Source organism: Carcharodon carcharias, chromosome 21, assembly GCF_017639515.1.
Source record: "Carcharodon carcharias isolate sCarCar2 chromosome 21, sCarCar2.pri, whole genome shotgun sequence".
NCBI lineage: Eukaryota > Metazoa > Chordata > Chondrichthyes > Lamniformes > Lamnidae > Carcharodon > Carcharodon carcharias.
In genome coordinates this window covers 72,039,171-72,064,380 of record NC_054487.1, presented here as the reverse complement: position 1 = coordinate 72,064,380, position 25,210 = coordinate 72,039,171, and the positions used below count along the sequence as shown (strand labels likewise).

Sequence of the window (25,210 nt, the reverse complement as noted above, 5' to 3'; positions counted from 1 at the left end):
GGTGGGAAGTTGTGGGAAAATTATAAACGGGCATTATGAGCTTCGGTGGATGCTAATATATGTCACAGATAAGTTCAATCTCCAAAGATTGCAAGTCTAGGAAAGGAAGAATGAATCTGAGCTAGACCAAATATACATAAAGGAGGGAAGGGAATTCACAAGGGAACAGGTTCATAAATCCCATTAATGCCCCCCATGAATACTTTTTCCTCCATCAAACTATCTGGAACACAAATTGTGTCATCAGCCACCATCTATGACTGATCTGCCCCAGTATCTCTAAAAATATTAATTTGTGAGGAGTAAGGGAACACTTCTCCCTTCGAAACAAAACATTTAGAACCTCCAGTAGCCTGACTCCCTTTAGCAATAGTCAATGAAGAATTCTCTTGACTATTCTGAGCCATATCCCCCCTTCTAGTAGGTTCGGAGGGGACGCGTTTCACCTGTTGCAATGGCTATGGTTTTAAAACCTATTTCCTTTTCTGAGGATTCCTTAAGTGTTCCTAACACTGCCACCGGTTTACCATTCAACTTCCAACGGTGGGCTTTGAGATGCCCTGTCTTTTGGCAATAAAAGCTTGTTGCTTTATTTTCACCCTTTTTATTCTTTGCACTATCATTTTTCTTGACTGGAACATCATCTTCCTTCTCCATAAAGCTAGACTGTTTTCTGTTCCTCCAGCTTCCCTGTGGGTTTACAACTAGGGATCTACTGCCCCCATGCTGCTTATGTGATATATTATACTCATCTACCAGAGCTGCTACTTCCTGTGGCTTAGAAGCCTTATGGTCTTCCAGGTGTGACCTAATAGTTATTGGGAACTACTTTGAAATTCTTCTAGTATCGTTAGCTCCCTCACAGAACAAAATTTCGTTTTAACTTCAGGGATTGAAACCGCCGGTCCCACAACATCTTTTCTGTAGCAAGCTCTACAACATTTCATTCGGTCTTTTCTTTAAAGTCCAACATTTCAACTGATATGTTTTAGGGATAAGTTCGTAAGCATTAAGTACTGCCAGCTTTAACTGTCTCATAGTCTAAAGATTGTTCTTTTGAAAGACTAGAATATACATCCATAGTCTTCCCAACCAAAACACTTCGCAAAATGAGAGTCCATGCATCCTTTGGCCACTTTTGTTGGTTAGCTGCCTTTTCAAATGAGATAAATATCTCAACCCTGTCTCAGTGAATTTGGGCAATAGACAAAGACTCTGTTATATCAAAGCTTCGAAAGGGGCTTAGCCCGATTTTAATTCTTAACTTCAACTTTTCTGCTTGTGCAATTAAACTAATCTTTAATAGTCACAAATCACTCAGGGATAAGTCTTCAGAAAAATCTTAGCACTTGACTAAGCCATCCTGTTTTTCAATCAGTATGATAAGTTTTCCATGCAAATTTTATCAGCAAGTATCAGCACTCGTTTTTGTCTATGGTTGGGGGGGCGGGTGCAGATCCAGTTAGCAGACCAATAACATTTTATATGAAGTTTGAGATTCAAGATGCTTAGTAAGTGAATAAAGCCACAAGATTTCACTAGTTTGGAACAAACGAAAATAAACTTTACTAAATAAGTTCAGGAAGATAAAACAATTTACAATATGTATCTTATACTCTAACATTCGCATGTAACTCATACCGTGAATTAACGGGCAAACTTGGTGGCACACAACACACTATAGAATAAGTGACAGATGTGACTAACCCAATTCCATGGATTTCGCAACAACCCACCCAGACATTTGTCACATTGTGAGCCAACCAATCTCACTAAAACAACTTATTTCTTGAGAGGGTTTCCAATCTCCATAGTTGAAAACCTTGCTTTGGATTTGTCTTCAAAAAGCAGCTCCTTCAGAAGGCTTCAACGATGGCCCACCTCACAGGGTTTCAGTCTCACCTTCTGAAATTACATTCCCCTGGATTCCCGAGTCCACTCATACTGGCTGACAAGCATAATTTCAGCTCTTCGGCTTCGCTAAGCAGAACACCACTGCTCAAAAGGTATACTTCTGCCCTAATGGTCCACAGCATGGAGTCATCAGCTTCGGCTGTCTTTGTGGATCTTCTGGGCTTCCCTCAAGTCCACTTCACTTAAAATGTGCTAACTGCAGCCCTTTATATGCTTTTTAACTGAACTGGGACCTCTTCCTGTCCATATCTTTGTTCCTTACCTCTGGGACATTTCCTGGTTCTAAAAAGCTGACTCCAACTGACTGTTCAAGGAGTGCTATTCACTGACCCTTAAACTGATCTGGTGACCTATCAAAACACTTTCATTAGGGTCCCGCCCTTGTTACTAAGCAGGAACAAATGTAACAAGCATTAGAACATCCTGTACTTTAAATGTTACAATTTCCACAGCTAACTTAGCACACTGAATGAATGGACTTCATAACACATACATTGTACAACTGAAGCCATTATATGCTGGTGACAGTCACCTGGGGTGGTTAGGGTAGTGGATGAAGTTTTCATTAAGCGGACCGCTTTGTCTTGTATCATGTTGAGCTTCTGGAGTGTTGCTGCAGCTCCACCCATCCTGTCAGCTGGAGAGTATTCCACTACACCCCTGACTTGGTCCTTGTAGATTGGTGAAAGGCTTTGGGAACTCAGGGATATTCCCAGCCTCTGGCCAGCTCTAGTAGCCATGGTATTTATGTGGCTGCTCCAGTTGTTTCCATTCAAGGGTGGCCCACAGGCTGTTGATGATAATCTTTTAAATGAAAACCAAATCAACAAAATTGGGATAAATCAGGCACAGCCCCTAATTCAGGTCAGCTGTAAAACCAAGGACAAAGTTTAAAGGAACCTTACAAACTTTAAATCAAAATGTGATTAAAGGGGTCAACAAAACACCCCAGTCCCCGCGGTGCCCATCGAGCACGGATAGGCTGTTGATGATGAGGGGGATTCATTGATGGTACTGTAATTGATTGTTAAGGTTGATTCTCTTCTAAGTAGCAATTGCCTGGCACTTTTGTGGTGTAAATGTTACTCAGTACTTGCGTCTCAAGTCTTGGCTGTTGGTGCATCCAGCCATAGACTGGTTCATTATCTGTGGAGTTGCAAATGGAACTACTCATTTCCAATCTTAGAGAGGGAAGGTCATTGATGAAACAGCTGATAATAGATGGGACTAGCATATGCTGCCTTGAACAATGCCTGCAGTAATGTCCTGAGGCTGAGGTGATTGACCTCCAACCAACCTCAGCCATCATCTGGTATATCATCATCTTAAGTTTGGGATTTAGGACTGTGTTGTCTTCTGGGAATTCTTCCTTGTGCTTTACAGCTGTGTGCCATGTATAATGTATTTTGTAACCTGGAAGATTTGCAGTATGGATGTTTGGCTCAGGGTACAAAAGTAGCAGAGCATAGCAGACTGGAAAAGACAACTGGTCCATCTAGGTTGTCCCATATATTTGGGATGCCTTGTGCATCACCCAATCCACTTAGAAACCGTGTAATCTACAAAAGGCTTAAAACCAGATTTTAAAAGCCCAGACCAATTAGAAGGGAAACAAGCTGGAAAATAATTGTCACAATTCAATTGAGTGGCCGGTGGTCCAGAAGCATCAAAAAGCATGTACTCAAGTCTGGTGATATTCATAAGATCTGGTGAGGTATATAAGGCCATGCATAAGGGAGCATTGTTATGGTGGTTGGATGATGGGATGGCTTTTTTCCGAGTTGAATTTCGGTTATGTTTTTGACATAAGTTTTAAATAGATGGGTATATAAGTTGAGGGTGCAGAATGTTTATGATGACTGGACCTTGGAGAAATATTTGGGAAATGCAATTGCTATATCATACCACCTGGGAACTACCAAAAACTGCCCAATGGCTTCATAAAAACTGACAACTTAAAACAACCAGAAATACATTGAGGTGGGACATTCCATTACTTATACAGGAGTATAAAAACTATTGTGCATGAAAGCCTAAAGGCCTATGCAAGTCCCCAAGATTTTCCTTTCTGTGAGAATTTGCTTCTACTTTTAAAACCACATTTAAGTACATAACTATTTGTTCACACATGCCCTTGCAACAAAACTGTTCGGCAATGAGATTGATTACTATGTTCTTTCCTGTGCTTTATCTGACAACTCACTACAGGCTAGGGATTGAATTTATCACTTTTCTGACCTCTGATTTAGTTGCTCACTGCTGTTGCTGGAGTGCATGTACCTCTTGGCATTTTCTATAGTTGTTTAACTCCAAATACAGGCTTAATGATGGTGCAGGATTTACCATTCCCTTGAATGATCCATTTGCTGCAAGCAGTCCATGTCCAAGTACTGCAGGACTTGGACAATATCCATCATTGGGCTGACAAGTGGCAAGTAACATTCACGCCATATAATTGCCGGGCAATGACCATCTCCAACAAGTGAGAATCTAACCTTTGCCGCTTGACATTCAATGGCATTGCTATCGCTGAATCCCCCACTCTCAACATCCTGGAGGGTTATCATTGACCAGAAAATGAACAGGACTAGCCATTTAAATACTGTGGCTACAAGAGCAGGTCAGAGGCTGGGAATCTTGCAGCGAGTAACTCACCTCCTTACTCCCCAAAGCCTGTCCACAACAACAAGGCACAAGTTAGGAGTGTGATGGTATACTCTCCACTTGCCTGGATGAGTACGGCTCCAACAACACTTGAGAAGCTTGGCACCATTCAGGACAAAGCAGCTCGCTTTGATGAAGAGTCATACGGATTCGAAACGTTAACTCTGTCTTCCTCTCCACAGATGCTGTCAGACCTGCTAAGTTTTTCCAGGTATTTTTGTTTTTGTTAAAGCGGCTCGCTTAATTGGCACCACATCCACAAATATTCACTCCCCCCATCACAGATGCACAGTGGCAGCAGTGTGAACCATCTACAAGATGCCCTGCACAAACTTACCAAGCATCCTTAGACAGCGCCTTCTAAACCCATAGCCACTACCACCTAGAAAGGCCAGGGCAGCAGTCACATGGGAACACCAACACCTGAAAGTTCCCCGTCAACCCACTCACCATCCTGACTTGGAAATATATCACAGTTTCTTCACTCGCTGTGTCCCAGTCCTGGAACTCCCTCCTAAGTGGGTGTTCCTACACCACATGAACAGCAGCAGTTCAAGAAGGCAGCTCACCACCACCTTCTGGAGGGCAATGAGGGATGGGCAATAAATGCGGCCCAGCCAGCAATGCCCACATCCCATGAATGAATTTTTAAAAACGAAGAGATGATGTTCTAACATATTTGCGTATGTTATTCAATAGCAATAATAACTCATCACTCAAATGAGGTAAGCTGTGTGTTAGCTATCAGTGGGGACCCTGACCCTGCAATGGGTCTTATCCCCAAAATATAAAAACCTTTCAAAACTTTACAACAGACTATCCAGATTGTGGCTTGGGCCCTGGCAAAGCAGCTGTGAAATATTAGCACCTTGATCATTTTGACTGTATGTTTCTAATATTTTTGCCAACTTTTTTGTACCAAGGAGCTTAGGAATGACTGTTCTTACCACAGTGGCCTCCTTGATAGACTTATCGTAAATCAGAACAGGTCCATTAGTATCTGCAATATGTGATCAATGCATGTTAATGCAAACACAAATTTAAAAGTGGCTCTTGAGGCTTCACAAAGACTAAAAGATAGCTTAACAGGAAAAGGAAAGGACAGAAGAATATGTGAAGCAAAAGAATGAATAGTATTTCCAAAAAAGGAACAAAAATATTAACTGATCTCCACATTATAGGAAGGATGTGATTGCACTGGAGGGGGTGCAGAGGACATTCACCAGGATGTTGCCTGGGATGAAACATTTAAGTTATGAAGAGAGTTTGGATAGACTTGGGTTGTTTTCATTGGAGCAGAGAAGACTGAGGGGCGACCTGATCGAGGTGTACAAGGATTATGAGGGGCATGGACAGGGTGGATAGGGAGTAGCTATTCTCTTTAGTTGAAGGGTCAGTCACAAGGGGGCATAAGTTCAAGGTGAGGGGCAGGAGGTTATGGAGGGATGTGGGGAAAAACTTTTTTACCCAGAGGGTGGTGACGGTCTGGTATGCACTGCCCAGGAGGGTGGTGGAGGTGGATTGCCTCACATCCTTTAAAAAGTACCTGGATGAGCACTTGGCATGTCATAACATTCAAGGCTATGGGCCAGGTGCTGGTAAATGGGATTAGTTAGGTAGGTCAGCTGTTTCTCACGTGTTGGTGCAGACTCGATGGGCCGTAGGGCCTCTTCTGCTCTGTGATTCTGTGAAAATCTTGCTTAGATGCATTCAGAATACCGTTCTTACGTTCCCTCTCCTTGCTTTTAAGTTTGAGATTTTGTAAACTTGAGAACACATTTGCCCAACAATGAAAAATTACAAATAATTTAGTAGTTGCTTCTTGCAGAAATACCTTGGCATTTAAGGAAATTGACATTGGAGGAACACAGGAAACATGGTGAAAATACAATTTGACTGAAAGTGTGGTTGAATGTAAAAGAAAAATGAAAAATGGAAAGTAAAACTATTAATTTTATAATACAAGAAGAAATATGTGTTTCTTGTGGCTGAGGGTATACAGATGTTTGAATTGCATCAACTACTTCCAAGTTATTTGTCTAATTGGTATTATCATGGTTTAAGGTGATGAGTTAAATTATTAACATGAATTAATATTCATTTTTATAGCCTGATTGTGGTTAATTATTGTTTACTTTATAATATGAGTTAGTGCTCTTTGAGACTATTTTTCTGATTCTGTTAACAGGTGGAGAAAATGCTCAAGAATGTGCTGATAATGGGGTGTTTGCTCCAACAACTGGTCAAATTGACTGGTGTCCTATCTGCCTGAGCCACTTTGTGGAACAAGAAGTGGCTGTTCCTGAGAGCTGTTCTCACATTTTTTGCCTGAGGTGCATTCTTGCGTGGGCTGAAGTAAGAAAAATATTAACTCCTAATTAAACAATGTTATAAATATTTTTTTAAAAACTTCATATTTGGAAGTGAAATGAAAATATAGGAATAGTGAATAAGGTTAATCTAATTTGGTTGCACAGGGTGATCAATCTATTATGAAATTAATGCATTGAATCTATAAAATGGAATTATTGAGCCAAGTGAACAGTAGGTCTCAAAAGGTATGATCTGGTGTAAACTTTAGCAGGATTATGGTGTGGGGCTGTTGGTGGGGTGTGGTGTAGCAGGAGGCAGAAGAGTGATAGGAGTTGCTTTCCCAAATTTAAGGATGAGCCGTGACATTTAATTGAATGCTGATGTCCTGTACAGGAGAATACAGGACAGGACAATATGTATCTCCTTGTGACAGTAGCTGATATAATGGACCAGGTCATGCTGGGAAAATAACAGCATGTTGGCAGCACATGTCCATATTAATCGCAAGTTCAGAGAGTTAAGAGATGTACCACGAGTTATGAATCTCCAGAATTTGTTGGTAGATTTAGATCACTTTGCTGTTTGTTTTGCACAAATGTCCTTTCACCTCTCCCATTAGTTAGTTACACAAACTAGGTTTGTATTTCTTGGAATTTAGAATTTTATGGTGATTTGATTGAAATTTGTAAGATATTAAGGGGAACCGATAAGGTAGATGGAGAGAAACTATTTCCAGTGGTTGAGGATTCTAGAACCAGGGGCATTGTCTACAAATTAAAACCAGTCCTTCCAGGAGTGAAATTAGGAAGCAATTCTGAATGCAAAATGTGGTAGAAGTTGGGAACTCTCTTCCACAATGGCAATTAATGCTAGATTAAATGTAAATTTCAAACCTGAGATAGATATTTGTTAACCAAAGATAATAAGGAGAAGGCAGAAACTGGAGTTAGGTCACAGGTCAGCCATGATCCATGAATGGCTCGAGGGGCTAAATGGGCTACTCTTGTTCCTATGCAGTTATGCATTAACTGCACCACACATAACTGCATCTGATAATTAAGGTGTAAGTACCAATTTAATGATAATGTGAGTGCAATGTCAATCTTCCCTGACCCAGATTAGGAACCAATTAAAGTATTCAGCCTCATTCCTGCATGTTTTACAAATCTCTAACAATCAATAACATCAGTTTTTTTCATATATTTAATTTGTCTCTCCTCTCTTATCCTTTCTATTTCTCCTTGTGTACCTGATTTAACTTTGATTCACACACTATTTCACTCTTCTTCTCTGTTGTTCCTGTTTCTTTTTCAATCCTTAAATCTTGTTAGTTAAGGTGATGCACTGCTATTTCTCCCCCCGTTATCAGCTCATACTTTCAGCAATTAATAGCCCAAAAAATTATGAACTTAATACAGAAAAACGTCATGCGCTGTGACTGCCTGCTCTAGCAAGATCTGGCCCAATATTATTTTGGAATTATATATACAAAATTATTGATGAAAACTTCAATGAAAATAAGCACTTAAAAAACTATTAGTCAAATTGAAAGTAGAATCCAGTCATGATTTCCTAATTGGAGAAATAGTTTAATATCAACCATAGGTAAAATGATGGAAGCTATTCTAAGAGGTTATCTGAGCGAATCCCTGCATAAAGATAATTTAACAACTAGAGAAGTTTAGAAGGGAAGGATCCTGCCCCTCAAACATCTTTAGCTTCTTTGAGGACTTTACAGGTAAATTAGATGGTGAATCTCCCAATGATATTTGGACTTTTAGAAGATTTTTGGCAATAGTTTTTAAAAGGCTTCTTGGGAAGTGACGTGCCATGATGGGGAAAGTTCCTGATGAATTAGTGCTTGGTACATTCCTGTTTTGGGCCTACATTTTTGACCCCAATAGCTAAACCAAATATATGTTTTCCAGGAGTTTTTGGCAACAATGATATAGGGAGAGCAATAGAGACAGTAGGTGCAACAAATGGTTTGTGGATTTAAATTAAACTTTAATAAACATAGAGCTTTGAGCATTGGTTATAAAATGCTCTACTAAATTATAGGGGAGTCACTTGGATATATACCTCAAAGTAATTGTATGTACACTGTGGCAAAATAACTTTTAAAAAGACTAATAGAATATTGGGAATATATAATCTGAGCCACACAGTACACGTCTATAGAGGCAAGGCTGTAGGCAGATGACATTCAGAGAAATGTGTTCCTCAGTTTTGTCACCAAAAAACACATCTACACATTGGAAAGAATGCAGGGAATCACTACAAGACTGGTTACCCTTTAAATGTATATGAGTTGTAAGGAAATATTGGAGAAGCTTGACCATCACAACCTGAGGAGGGGGTGGTGGTGGATGAAAGAGGGGTGATGGTGCAGTAATAAGGAGGGGGACTGCACAGAAATATGTGTATAAAATATTAAATGACATGAACAAGACAAACCCAAAATGTTTATTTAAAACAAGCCAAGAGATTAGGAGTGGAACATAGTGAATAATTTAAAACTAAATAGTTAGAAAGAATTTTTGTTTCATCACAATAATCTGCCAAGCATGATTTTTAAGCGCAAAAACATTAGATAGTAGAGTTTCTACCATGGCCGCAATCGGTGAATCTGCTGCAAGTTGCTCCTGTTTTGAAATGCATGGGTGTCTCCCTCAATCCTGGTTTCCGCTCAAAATCATTGGCAAATCACCAAATGTAAGATCTGCCAAGGACAGCATTTTAAAATGTGGTTTTAAAAAAAAGCATAGCTTTGAAAAATATTTCTTGATTATATTCAAGAGTGGTAATTTAGTAAAGTTTGACTACCACAGCTGAAAATGGATTTGTCACAAAAACTAATCCATTTTAAGTTGATGAAAATCCACCACCTGTGAGAAATCAGATGTTTAAATGACTGAAAGTTACCTTTGAAAAATGTACAAAATTGTTTTCTAAATAAATTGGGATACAGTAGTGAGTTCCTTTAGCAAATTAAAATAAGAACTCATTCAGAACCTTTCAAAATGCACCTTGTGCCCAAAAGTTCCAACTTTTTTTTTGGAGCCTCCTCAAAGGCCTTAAATGAAAGCAATTAACATGAACTCCCAATGATGACTAATTCACCCTTGGGATGTGGCTGGTCTGGGCAGGGCCTGCTTCTTGCGTAGTATTTTAGATCTAGCACAAAGGACTGTGGAAACAGGATTGCACTGCATGAAGTTTGTGCTTAAAATTCCGTGATTTTTTTTCACAATTTACGCTGTTATTGGGGGAATTGTGCCCCAAAAGAAGGTGCATTCAAATGGCCTGGGTTCAAAAAACAGCTGGAAGCATAAATGGAACAATTATCTCATTAGAAAGATGAGACAATTGTGGAGGAGATGGGGAGGCAGGGGTAGAAATGGTAATTTCCTCCTCTTGGGTTTTTTAATGTTAAAGATGTACGAACATACGAAATAGGAGCAGAAGTAAGCCATCCGGCCCTCCATGCCTGCGCTGCCATTCAATAAGATCATGGATGATCTATTTGTATTTCTGATTTCACATTCACATCTATCCCCAATAACATTTGATTCCCTTACCAAACAAGAATATATCTACCTTCATAAGAACATAAGAAATAGGAGCAGGAGTAGGCCATTCGGTCCCTCAAGCCTGCCCCACCATTCAATAAGATCATGGCTGATCTGCCCCAGGCTCAACGCCTCTTTTGTGCCAGTTCCTCATAGCCCTCAACTCCTTGATGTTTCAAAAATCTATCCACCTCCTCTTTAAATACTTTGTGATCTTGCCTCCACAACTCTGAGGTAGAGAATTCCAGACATTCATTGCCCTCTGAGAAAAGAAATTCCTTTTTATCTCAATTTTAAATGAGTGTCCCCTTATTCTGTAACTATGTTCCCTAGTTCGAGATTCCTCCACTAGTGGAAACATCTTCTCAACATCTACCCAATTAATCCCCCTCAGCATCTTGTACATTTCAATAAGATCACCTTTCATTCTTCTAAACGCTAATGAATAAGAACCTAACCTGTTCAGCTGTTCTTGATAAGTCAACCCTTTCACCCCAGGAATCAGCCTAATGAATCTCTTTTGAACTGCCTCCAATGCCAGTATATCCTTTTTTAAATATGGGGACTAAAACCACACACAGTACTGCAGGGGCGGCCTCACCAACAACTTGTACAGTTGTAACAACACTTCCCTATTTTTAAACTCAAAACTAGCAATACAGGCCAAAATTCCATTTGCCACCTTAATTACTTGCTACACCTGCATGCTAACGTTTTGTGATTCATGCTCAAGAACACCCAGATCACTCTGTGCTGCACTTTTTTGGAGTCTCTCTCCATTTAAGTAATAGTCTGCCTTTTGATTTTTCCTACCAAAGTGCATGACCTCACACTTTCCTATGTTAAACCCCATCTGCCAAGTTTTTTTGCCCACTCACTCAATCTGTCTATACCCTCTTGCAGATTCTTCATGCCCTCATCACAACATGCCTTCCCACCAATTTTTGTATCATCAGCAAATTTGGATACATTACACTCTGCCCCCTTCTCCAAGATAATATAGATAATAAATAATTGGGGCCCTAGGACTGATCCTTGTAGTACTCCACTGGTTATGTCTTTCCAATCTGAAAAACGCCCATTAATCTCTGTCGTCTGTGTGTTAACCAATCCTCAATCCATGCTCATACATTACCCCCAATACCGTGAGCTCTTGTGCAATAACCTTTTATGTGGCACCTTATCGAATGCCTTCTGGAAATCCAAATACAATACATCAACCAGTTCTCCTTTATCAACTCTGCTTGTTGTGTCCTCAAAGAACTCTAGCAAATTTGTCAAAACATGATTTCCCTTTCACAAAACCATGTTGACTCAGTTTGATTGCATTAAGCTTTTCTAAATGTCCTATTTCTTGCTTAATAGTGGACTCTAGCATTTTCCCATTGGCAGATGTTAGGCTGACTGACCTATAGTTTCCTGCTTTTTGTCTCCCTCCTTTCTTGAACAGGGGTGTCACATTAGCGGTTTTCCAATCCGCTGGCACTGTCCCGGAATCCAGTGAGTTCTAGAATATTTCGACCAATGCCTCTACTATCGTTACAGCCACTTCCTTTAAAACCCTTGGATGCAGGCCATCAGGTCCTGGCGACTTGTTTGCCTTTAGTCCCATTATTTGTCAAATACTTTGTCCCTCGTGATAGAGACTGTTACAAGATCTTTCCGCTCATTAGCTCCTTGCGTATCTGATATCTTTGGCGTGTTTATAGTGTCCTCCACCGTGAAGATGGATGCAAAGTATTGATTTAAATTATCTGCCATTTCTGTGTTCCCCATTAACAATTCTTCAGTCGCTTTTTCCAAGGGTCCCACGCTCACTTCAGCTACTTTCTTTTTATATACTCGTAGAAGCTCTTGCTGTTTGTTTTTATATTTCTTGCCAATTTACTTTCATAATCAATTTTCTCTCTCTTCATTAGCTTTTTAGTTATCTGCTGCTGGTTCCTAAAAAAAAAAATCCCAATCCTTTGGCCTACTGCTAGTTTTTGCCTCTTTGTATGCCTTAATTTTTGATTAGATACTCTCCTTGACCACCTTTGTTAACTACGGGTGTTTCATCCTTCTTATCAAGTCCTCCTTTTTGACCGGGATAAATGTTTGCCGAGGGTTATGAAATATCTGCTTAAATGTCTGCTACTGCTTATCCACTGACCTTCCCCTTAATCTATTTTCCCAGCCCGCTTTAGACAACTCTTTCTTCATACCTCTGTAATTGCCCTTATTTAAGTTAAGGACACTGGTTTGAGATCCAAGTTGCTCATCCTCAAACTGAATTTGAAATTCCACCATGTTGTGATCTCTACCCCCTAGAGGATCCTTAACTACGAGATCTCTTATTAATCCTACCTGATTTACACATTACTAGATCTAAAATTGCCTATTCCCAGGTAGGTTCTGCAACATATTGCTCTAAGAAAGAATCCCTGATGCACTCTACAAATTCGTCTTCCATGTTACCCATGCCAACCTGATTTGCCCAGTTAATAGGCCGATTAAAATCGCCCAATGACAATTGTAGCACCCTTCTTACATGTCTCCATTATCTCCCGGTTTATACTTTGGCCTAGGGTGAGGCAGCTATTCGGGGGCATATAGACAACTCCCACTCATGACTTCTTCCTCTTGCTATTCCTTATTTCCACCCAAACTGATTCCACATCATGATCTATTGCACCTATATCAATACTCATCACCGCACTGATACTTTCCTTTACTAACAAAGCTACCCCAACTCCTTTTCCTTTTTACCTATTTTTCTGGAACATCAAATACCCTTGAATATTGAGTTCTCAGTCTTGGTCATCCTGCAACCACATCTCTGTAATAGCTATCGAGTCATATCCATTTATTTCTACTCGTGCCATCAACTCACAAATGTTTCGTGTATTCAGATAAAGAGCCTTAAGCTTTGACTTTTTACCATTATTACTCATTCTGGTTTGAATTTCTGCTGCACTTTTCTTATATTTTCTGCCCCTTCCAGTCACATTTTGATTTTTGTTCTTCTCTTCACTACCCTGCAACTCTGTCCTTTTGTTTATTTTTGATTTTCTAAACTTTCCTTCAATTGAACCCTCCACACCACCCCACCCCACTAATTAGTTTAAAACACTATCTACAACCCTAGTTATACGATTTGCCAGGGCACTGGTCCCAGCATGGTTCAATTGAAGCTTGTCCCAATGGAACAGTTCTCTCCTTCCCCAGTAGTGGTGACAGTGCCCCATGAATCAGAACCCACTTCTCCTACACCAATCTTTGAGCCACACATTTACTTCTAATCTTATTCACCCTACCCCAATTTACAGGTGGCTCAGGTAGTAACCTGGAGAATTCGCCTTAAAGGTATTCAATGACCCTCACCTCCACTGCCTTCTGAGGCAGAGTTCCAAAGTTGCACAACCCTCAGAGAAAATTTCTCCTTATCTCCTTCCTAAAAGGCACCCCCTAATTTTAAAACAGTGCTCCCTAGTTCTGTACTCACCCACAAGAGTTAACAGCATTTCGGTCTTACATACTTCAATCAAGTCACCCCTCACTCTTCTAAACTCCAGTGGAAATAAGCCCAGCCTGCCCAACCTATCGTCTTAAGACCACAAACTCATTCCAGGTATCAATCTGGTAAACCTCTGAACCGCCTTTAACGCATTTACATCCTTCATTAAATAAGGAGACTAAAGCTGCACACAGTGTTCGAGATGTGTCTTACCCATGCCCTATATAACTGAAGCATACCACCTTCACTTTTATGTTCGTGATAAAGGATAGCATTCCATTAGCCGCCTTAATTACTTGCTGTCCCTGCATACTAACTTTTTGTGACTCATGCATGAGAATACCTAGATCCCTCAGCACATTAGAATTCTGCAGTCATTCTCCATTTAAGTAGTACTCTGCTTTTTTATTCTTCCTGCTAAAGTGAACAACTTCACATTTTCCCACATTATACTCCAACAGTCATATTTTTGCCCACTCACTCACCTATCTATATCCTTCTGTAACCTCATGTCCTCTTCACAACATATTTTCCTACCTAACTTTGTGCCGTCTGCAAATTTAGCTACCATGTCTTTGCTCCCCTTATCTAAATCTTTGATTTAAATTGTAAAAGTTGAGACTCCAGCACAGGCCCCTGCAGGATTCCACGCATTACATCCTGTCGAGTCAGAAAAAGGCCCATTTATGCATACTCTGTTTTCTGCATGCCAGCCAACCTTCTATCCATGCTAATAGGTTACCCCCATACCATGAGCTTTTATTTTCCAAAGCAACCTTTGAAGTGGCACCTTATCAAATGGCTTCTGGAAATCCAAATACAGCACATCCACAGGCTCCCTTTTATCCATGATGCAAGTTACTCCTTCAAAGAATTCCAATAAATTGGTTAAGCATGATTTCCCTTTCACAAAACTATGCTGAGTCTTCCCAATTACCTTGAGTTTTTCTAAATGACCTCCTTAATGATTGATTCTAGCATCTTTTCCGTGACGGACGTCAGGCTTACTGGCCTATAGTTTCCTGTTTTCTGCCTCCCTCCTTTCTTGAATAGAGGGGTTATATTCGCTACTTTCCAGTCTGACGGGACCTTTCCAGAATCAAGGGAATTTCAGAAAATTAACACTAACACATCTACTACCTCATTAAGCCACCTCTTTTAAGACCCTGGCATGAAGTCCATTAGGACCTGGAGACTTGTCAGCCCACAGTTCCAACAGTTTGCTCAGTAAGGCTCCCCTAATGATTGTACTTTCACCAAGTTCCCCTCCCCCTTCCATCCCTTGATTTACAACTATTACTGGCATTTTTTTCATCCTCTGTAGTGAAGACAAGCAAAATATTTGGTCCTTATTATCTACTATTAACTCCCCATTTTCACTCTCTAGAGGAGTTTATTTAATTTTTTCCTTTAAATACCTGTAGAACCTCTTGCTATTCATTTTCACATCCCTAGCTGGCTCCTGCACTCTAATTTCTTTCTCCTAATTAACCTTTTAGTCATTCACTGCCATTCTTTATATTCTAAACAATCACCTAACTTGCCACTCATCTTTGCACATTAAGTTTGATGCTTTCCTTAGCTACTTTAGCTGACCAAGGATGGTGGGTCCTCCCCTTAGAGCATGTCTTTATAGAACCATAGAAAAGCTACAGCACAGAAAGAGGTCATTCAGCCCACCATGTCTGCACTGGTTGAAGAAGAATGAATAAAAAAATGCTGCCAATTTTAACCCCACCTTCCAGCGCCTGGTCCATAACCTGCAGGTTACGGCACTTTAGGTGCAGATCCAGGTACATTTTAAATGAGTTGAGAGTTTCTTGCTCTACCACAAACCAAGCAGTGAATTCCAAATGCCTACCACCCTCTGGGTGAAGAAGTTTTTTCTCATGTCCCTTCTAATCGTTCTACCAGTCACCTTAAACCTGTGCCCCCAGTAACTGACCTCTCCACTAGGGGAAACAGGGCATCCCTGTCTACTCTATCTAGGTCCCTCAATCTTGTACACCTCGATCAGGTCACCCCTCACCCTCCTCATTTCCAAGGAACACAACCCCAGCCTATCCAATCTTTCCGCATAGCTGCAATTTTCAAGCCCTGGAAACATTCTTGTAAATCTCCTCTGTACTCCAGAGCAATTATGTCCTTCCTGTAATGTGACGGGAACTGTGCACAAAATTCCAGCTGTGGCCTAACCAGCATTTTATACAGTTCCATCATTACATCCCTGCTTTTGTATTCTATACCTTGTCCAATAAAAGAAAGCACTCCATATGCTTTCTTTACCACCTTATCCACTTTTCCTGCCACCTTAAAGGACCTGTGGAAGTGCACACCAAGGTGTATCACTTTGTCTACCTCTCCCAATATCCCAACAGTGAGTGAGGAGGTACTGGAGTGACTGACACCCTTGAAAAGGGGACAAGTCACCAGGGCCGGTTGGATTGTGTCCCAAGCTGTTAAAGGAAGCCATGGAGTAAATAGCGGATGTTCTGAGGATCATTTTCCAGTCCTCACTAGATACAGAAGAGGTAACAGAGGATTGGAGGCCTGCAAACATTGTACCATTTTTTAAAAAAGGGTGTGAGGGATAGACCAAATAATTATAAGCTAGTCAATCTGACTTCTGTGAAGGGCAAATCATTAGAATCAATTCTGACAGACATGATAAACTATCATTTAGAAAGGAATGGATTAATCAGGGATAGCCCGCATGATTTTGTTAGGAGAAGGCCATGTCTTACTAATTTAATTGAATTTTTTGACGAAGTAACAAGGAGGATTGATGAGGGTAGTACAGTGGATGTTGTCTGCGTGGATTTTAGTAAGACATTTGACAAGGTCCCACATGGCAGACTGGTGAGAAAAGTAAAAGTCCATGGAATGCAGGGGAATGTGGCAAGTTGGATTCAAAATTGGCTCAGTGACAAGAAACAAAGGGTAATGGTTGGTTGATGTTATTGCGAATGAGAAACAGTTTCCAGTGGTGTTCCACAGGGCTCAGTGTATTTATTGTGTATTCCCTAGCTTTCTTTGCCCTCCCCAAATGCCTTACCTCACACTTCTGGATTGAATTCCATCTGCCACTTTGCCGTCTACTCACCAAATCCGTTGATATCGTTCTGGAGACATCAGCTATCCTTTTCACCATCAACTAAAAGGCCAATTTTTGTGTCATCTGCAAATTTCCCATTCATGCCACCCACATTTAAGTCCAGTTCGTTAATATATTCAACAAACAGCAAGGGACCCAACACTGAGCTCTGTGGAATGCCACTGAAAATCATTTATCATTCGTAAAACCATCTATCAACCATTACCCTTTGATTCCTGTCGCTGAGCCAATTTTGAATCCAGCTCGCCGCATTCCCCTGTATCCCATGGGCTTTTACTTTTCTGACTAGTCTGCCATGTGGGACCTTGTCAGATGCCTTACTAAAATCCATTAGACAACATCCCCTGCACTATCCTCATCAATCCCCCATGTTACTTCCCCAAAGAATTTGATTAAATTAGAAAGACACGACCTTCCCCTAACAAAACCATGCTGACGTTCCCTGATTAATCCATTCTTTTCTAAGTGACAGTTTATTGTGTGTCTCAGAATTGACTCTAATTATATGCCCACCACAGAAGTCAGACTGACTGACCTATAATTATTTGGTCTATCCCTCGTACCCTTTTTAAATAATGATACAACGTTCACAGACCTCCAATCCTCTGACACCTCGCTATTTCCTTCCTGGCTTCCTTTAACAGCCTGGAATTCAATCCAACCAGCCCTGATAACTTATCCACTTTCAAGGATGTCAGTCCTTTCAATACACCCTCTCTCACTATGCTTAGTGTATTTACTATTTCACACGCCTCTTTAACTAGAAAATCTGCATCATCCCCCTCCTTAGAGAAGACAGAGAACCCTGCCCACATTTTCAGCATCAGAGCACAATTACCATATAAATCTCCAATTGGCCCTACCCTTTCCCTAGTTATTTGCTTGCTCTTAATGTAAAACGTCTAAGTTTTGTGTTTGATTTTACCTGCCAACATTTTTTCATATCCTCTCTTTGCTTTCCTAATTACTTGTTTTAAATCTCACCACTGTACTTTCTGTACTCCTCTAGGCTTTCTACAGTATTAAGTGTTTTGTGACCGTGTTATGACATGGCAGGTGATTTGTGCCAGGCGGACCAAATCCACAAGGGAAACTTGGCCAAGCTATCTCAATGGTTTTGCAATTTGTATTTATTATGAGATGATTTGGGCAATGCATTCAGAAGTAATGAGTCCACTAACACCTTTAGAGATTTAAAACTAAATGGAAACATTTATTAACAAAAGAAAAGATTTCAAGCACATATATAAGATTACAGTTACTTAATATTATAACAAATCCCAAAATTTCCAATTAAACTGACTCATCACCTCACTGTGTATAGGAATACCTTCCTCACCTCACTGTGTATAGGAACACACTCCTCATCTCACTGTGTATAGGAACACACTCTTCACCTTACTGCACACCCCCTTTAAGGCAACAGCCCAAAATAGATTTTAAATTTTCCAAAGGCTTTTCTCCAACTTGTTATTGGACACAGCAGACTTTCACGAACATGGCTAGAGGTTTCCCCAAGGCTGTTTTACACACTCCATTTAGTTCTTATATGGCCCCATAACATCGCCTTCCATTACTCTTTATATGTTTCTCTCTTCAATCTGTAAATTCCATTGTTCTATATATCTTTGGAAATGTACTTTTCCTATAAATATAAAAATCTTTCATGTTGCCAATATGGTCAGTACCTTTTGGGGGAAAATAAACATAATAACCGTGCCCTATTTTATCATCTTAGTTGTAAATATCCTACCATCCCATTGAAACCCAAACAACTCCTTCACTTATCTAAAAATGCAAATTTCCTTTTACCCTATATGCTAAGACCTCATCCATGTTAACTCATTGACATTTCAAATGCCTTTTACCCTAACTTCTTTTGATAATTTCAAGCTTGCAGCCTATCTGACTCTAATTTAATTAAATCACACGGACAGAACCACCTACACTCACACCCGTAAACCTACTTTGCAATAAACCATAATGATATTATGAAACTTATAATTTTGTGATAACTGTTTCTGCTTTACCTTGTATACTTCCAGATAAGCAGCACCGCCATTTTTTGTTGTAGGGATGTGTATATACTGTGCCCGTAGAATCTCGCTTTTGAATGCTTCCCGATGATCTGTCACTTCAAGTAGCTGTAGCCAGTCCACTTTTGTTAGATCACCTCTCAGCTTCATAAAATTTGTCTTTCCCCAATTTAGAACTTTTACTCCTGTTTTATCTTCATCCTTTTCCATAATTATATTAAATCTAACTGTATTATGGTTGCTATCCCCAAAATGGTCAGCCACTGCTACTTCATCCACTTGCCCAGCTTCATTTCCTAATACTAAATCTAGAATTGCACTCCCTCTCATTACATGCTGGCTCAAAAAGTTCTCTTGAATGCAGTTGAAGAATTTTGTGCCCTCTCAGCCTATTGCACTGTTAATATCCAGTTGATATTAGGCTAGTTGAAGTCTCCAAATATTATTGCCCTACTTTTGCACTCAGAAATTTGCCTACATATTTGCTCTTCTATCGCCCTCTTACTATTTGGAGGTTTATGATACACTCTTAGTAATGTGGCTGCCCCTTTTTTATTCCTGAGCTCGACACATACGGCCTCATTATGATGATTCATTTAGTATATCATCCCTCCTCACAGCTATAATTGATTCTTTAACCAATATTGCTATACCCCCACCGTTTTTATGCCCCTCTTCTGAAAAATTTATATCCAGGATTTTTAACTGCCATTTTTGCCCATCTTTAAGCCAAGTTTCCATTCTAGCAATGATATCATATTTACCTGTGCCTTCAGCTCATCGGCTTTGTTTGCAATGCTTCTTGCATTTAAATAAATACCTTTTAACATTGCCACATTCCTGTGCTATAAACCTTTTAACCTTTGCTGCTTCTGTCTTTCAGAGTCACCTGCTAATTTCCTGTCCCCTGCTCCCTGCTCTGAATTTTTCCTACCTGAATCTGCCCTCAGGTGTCCGCCCCCACCCCCGCCAATCTAGTTTAAACCCTCCCCAACAACACTAGTAAATGTCTCTGCAAGGACATTCTCTTGGTCCTATTCGAGTGTAGACATAGCTTGTACATAGTAGGAATACACTTATTCTGAATATTCTGAAATATCCCCTTAAATGTCTCCCACCGGTCTTCTATTGATCTATCCCCTAGCATAGTATCCCAGTTCACTTCAGCTAGCTCAGCTCTCGTGCCCACATAGTTGCCCTTATTTAAGTTTAAAACACTTGTCTTAGACCTATTCTTCTCTCTTCAAACTGTAAGTAAAATTCAGTCATATTGTCAATGCTACCTAGGGGTGTCTTTACTCTGAGGTCATTAATTAATCCTGTCACATTACACAATACCAAGTCTAATATAACCTGCTCTCTAGTCAGTTCCAGAACCTGCTGTCTAAGAAACTACCTCAAATGTTCTATGAACTGCTCATCCAGGCTACTTCTGCCAATCTGACTTTTCCAGTTTATATGTAGATTAAAATCACCCATGATTATTGTCATCCCTTTATCATAAGCACTCAATATTTCTTCTTGCATACTTTGTCCTAAGTTGTGGTTACTGTTGGGGGGGCCTGTACACCACTCTCACTAGCCACTATGATTCCTTCATAGTAATGACACACTAAGGATGTTGGCTGACCTGCAATGCATATTTTTATTTTGGAGTAGTTCTTTTGGGGTGACCCAAATGTCAGATTTTGCTGTTTATTCCATTGCAATATGAAAAAAAACTGTGGACACGGTATTGAGATAAGGCTGCAAGAAGCATTTTTAGTTTAAGCATGATTAATGTTTGTATTAAAGATATTTAATTAGAGTATACTATAGTTGCACCATGAATGAATAACTTTTCCAGGCACATTGTTGTCTGGAGCTGGAGAGGCTTGCATGTTAAATTGCATTCTTGCAGTATTCCTATCAAATGTGCTCCATTTGGATAAGGGCAGTTTATGGGCTGTAAATCAGGAAATATTTGCTATTGCCTAGTGGGATATTTTAACAGGACACCCAGTACTTGAAACTTTAAATTACTCATTTTTATTCTAAATTATTCATGTCTGAATTATAAATTTGCCTGATTCCTAGCGTGCTTCCTAGTATGCTATGTGAGGTGAGCAATGCTGAACAATAGCAACTATTTTGCTCTTGCCCATGTTCTGAGTCAAATCTCTAAGTGAAATTATGTTTGTGTGAACGTGCTGGCAATATTGGGTCCCACAGTGTATTCTATGTGCTAATATTTCCTGGTTTACAGTATTTGTACCACTGATGTCTACTCTTTGCCCCAGGGGTTCTGGCTGAGAGATTGGCAGGGACACTGGGGTGAAGGATGGAGGTCAGTTAAGTTCCAGCGTGAAAACTGAAATATCTTGGTGAATAATGCTGGAGAGAAATTTAGCAGGTAAGCTTCTTTCAGCCTTTACTTTGGCATCCCAATTATGGAGCAGCTGTGGAGCAATAAAGGCATTTTAAATTATGAAGCAGCTAAAATCTCTTCGCATTTCTAATACACTGTATTATGTCCAATGCTCAGAATAAAAGTAAAGTAATTTTCTTTTTAAGTGCTACTTATTGCAGAAATCCTTAAAATTGTGCCAAAAACCTATAGAAAATCCTTTAAAACAACTGGAAAAATAAAATGTGTTTCTGTTGGTCATGCTCAATTTTCATGAGTGCCGACCAGCAGGTAATAAGTTGAATTATAATAGTGCTTAAGTTCCAACTCTACTTGTATGAAAGTGCGATAGGTTTTGCTGTGTTAGTTAGTTAGGTCTGTATTTGTATTGCAATTTAGAAGAGCTCATAGAAGGAAGAACATTGTAGACTTTAAGGATTGGTGTATTTTTTTTTCTGTAAAAAGATTTATATAATACTGTTGTATTGCAGCCGATAACTCAGATGGGACCCAAATTCTGTCTGAAGTCATTGGGGTGGAGAGTGGAATTCTAACACACTTGACCTACATGTTGCCAATCCCTGAATATTGATGCCATTGAGTAGTGTTATAGTTACATGCAATCTCCTCCCATGAATTTAACACCTCTTGTTAGCAGGCGCTGTTCCTTATGATCTGGAAGACATACTTTTCCTATATTCCAGTTTTGCACATGTGCACACTAGAGACAATAATAGTTACACTGCTTATTGTGTTCTGTTTCTTGGATTCAATATACTCTTTTTTTTGTTAATCTACAAAACTTGCAATTAAATAATATGAACCAGAAGAATTGTTGAATGTTACTACATGTGTGTTTATGAAATTTTATAATGGGTCAATTATCCTGCATAAGTATAGTTTTGGATTGGCTGTAAGAGCTGCAGATAAATGTAGCTACAAAGTTCTGATTCTGAATTGTAACTTCAACCAGGTGAGTCTTCTCACAAAACATGTACACCAGCATATTATTTGAGCAGATTGTGAAACTGGACTTTTCATTCTGAGTAAACATCAGATTTTGGAAGAATTTCAAGTAGAATGGATGAAACCTCTCCATTCACATCAAAAGAACAGTGTTGCTAGCATAGAGTTATATTCTAAAAACATTAATTTTTTTTCCTATTTTTAGCTGTTCCTGACCACCACAAATGGATATTTATCTTATTGTTGGTTGTAGGAACATGTTTATAAAATAACTACCAGTTTCACTTAGACTAATTAATTTTCTATGAAGTGCTTTTGAGAAAGCTTTGTACATATCTACACAAGGCTTTGGGCAAGAGATGCAGGGGAAATGTGAGGAACAATGTTTTTATGCAGCAATGGTAATGACCTGGAACTGACTCTCTACAAGGGTGGTGGAAGCTGAAACAATCAATGCTTTTAAAAGGAAATTAGAAGGGCACTAAAAAGAAATAAACTTGCAGGCCTGCAGTTATTGAGCAGGGGAATAGGACTGACTGGATTGCTCTACAGGGATCCAGCATGGACTTGATGGGCCGAATGGCCTCCTTCTGTGCCGTAGTGACTCTGACAAGTTCATATTGCTTTCCTTTTGCATCTCTTTTCCCTTTCCCCATCCTTCCATAAGAACAATCATGAGAACTTAAGAAGTAGAAGCAGGAGAGGACCATATGGCCTATGCAGCATTCTATGGGAAAGGTCTAAATCACAATGGCACCACTGGGATTAGAAAACTGTTCAGAGTTCATCTCATGACGCAATTTGAGTGATTGCAGTGAAGACCTATAAACCAGTGAATGGTTTTCAGGCTAAAATGCTGATAATGGTTGAATATAATAATTGAACGTACTGTAAAAAGCAGAAGAGTAATTCAGAAAAATCACTCATACAAATGCAAGTGTATCTGTCTTACAGAAGCGCAGTTGTTGCCCAGTAGACCGTAAACCTTTCACTGTGGTTTACAAACAAGACAACATAAAGAGTAACATAAAGGTGAGGTATAGATATTTATTTTTATTAGTTCAGTATATGCATACAGGTTGAATATCCAATATAGAATGAACTTAGGCATAAGGCAATTCTGATGGACAGTCTTTGAAATAAAACACAAGAATGCCCATTCTTAGGACTGGATTTGATGCTCTCTTGCCAGCGGGTTAGAAGGCGGGAAGGGCTTGTGAAATTCAGCAGGCAATCTGTCCATCAGCAGTACCCTTGACCTTGCTGAAATTTTATACAGGGAGCTGCGTCGAGCAACCCGTCCACCCTTGAGCCTATTGAGGCCTCTAAGCGGCAAATTAGTGGCCACTTAAGGGTCTCATCCTGCTTCCGCTGGTATTTTACCCATGGCAGGGGTAGGCCCACGCCATGCAGAAAACCCGACAGCTTTAGCTGTGCCGCCTGGGGTTGGGCAAGGTTGGGAAATCTCCTTTGGGGCCCCTGGCACCCATTGAAAGCAACCCTCTCCTCCTTAACTTTTGCTCTGACCTCTTGAACCCTGTTTGGATTGTGGGTGCGCTCCAGCCTGCCTCCCCCACCACCCCATCCCCACCCCTCGACTTTTTAGATGGGGCGGGAACCATGGCGCCCCGTAAAATTTAGCCCATGGTTTACAATGAACTCTTACGCTTTCTGCCCTCAAACTCTGGAACAGGAAAGTAAATCGGTTTATTATAAAGTGGTGTTTTTATGGCATTTCAGATCCCCATAAAGCAAAACTTTAATAACAATTCAAGAGAACAGAAGGAAGGCAGCAATGAAGAGCACTGTCATAGTGTCACAAGGTATGTACTACCAAACTATTAAAATTGAGGCCAAATTTATTCATAATTCAGAATAAAGGTATTGGATGTGGGTTAGGGTAGTACCAAAATTAGATAGCACAGCAGCTTTCCATGTTTTAATTAAAAGTAAAATTCTTAATGGACATTAGATTTCATTGGTGTCTAAACAATCATTGAACATTTTTGTTTAGTCACTAGATTTGGATATGCTTTGTAAATATAGTGATGTGCATTTGCAAAGCTTAATGGTTGCTTCAGATACCATTATTTGAACCTTGTATGTCCTTTACTAATGGCACTTTATATTTCATTCACATTGCATATGAGGATAGTGGACAAGGGCTCGACCTAATGTATATACATATGTAAAAGACCAGGATAATGTTTCCATCCTTGCCACTGAATTGCATTGCTTGTAATATGATCAGATTCCAACTTTGCTTTACCCCCATTGCTGGTATCTCGCTGGCAAACAGACAAGGCTCAGCCACCGTTAAAGAGTGCCGTATAAATAATGGGGGAAGAGGAATATGTGCAGGTCGAGACCCAGGTGCAGGCGTGCCTGGAATGTTTCCATACTTGAGTAAGTTTTGATTTATGGATTGCAAAGCCGCACAGGAAACACTGTTTCATGTCAGGATGTGGGAACCTTGGAGGTTTTGCAAAAGTATGTGTTTGTGTTCATAATTATGTAGGGGCTGTAACTTGTTAATCTTATAAAGTAAAACTTAGTTACCAGTTTATTAAAATTGGATGTCCTGGGAATTTTTGTAATGATGTTTCCAGTGATTTAATGCTACTCTGAATTCATATTGTACCCTGGGAACTAGTCAGATTGGGATGTTTTAGTGATAGTGATTTTGTGTGGTTGGACTGGTGTGAATTAATTTAGGCTCAGTTTGTTTGAAAAATAATTCTGGTTCCC

General features: G+C 39.9%; 1 protein-coding gene across 9 annotated transcripts in view; it reads left to right on the top strand.

The window, feature by feature from the left end:
- Positions 1-25,210, top strand: part of scaf11 (SR-related CTD-associated factor 11) — a 117,718-nt gene that overhangs the window by 21,625 nt on the left and 70,883 nt on the right. For 5 of the 9 annotated variants that reach the window (XM_041215755.1, XM_041215753.1, XM_041215754.1 and 2 more), the window contains 3 exons: positions 6,767-6,933; positions 23,417-23,494; positions 24,203-24,285. In XM_041215755.1, coding sequence (XP_041071689.1) covers positions 6,767-6,933; positions 23,417-23,494; positions 24,203-24,285 — 328 coding nt within the window. Of the gene's footprint in view, positions 1-6,766; positions 6,934-21,355; positions 21,503-23,416; positions 23,495-24,202; positions 24,286-25,210 lie in introns of those variants that run through there. The other 4 variants (XM_041215757.1, XM_041215758.1, XM_041215759.1 and 1 more) reach the window with 3 other exon arrangements.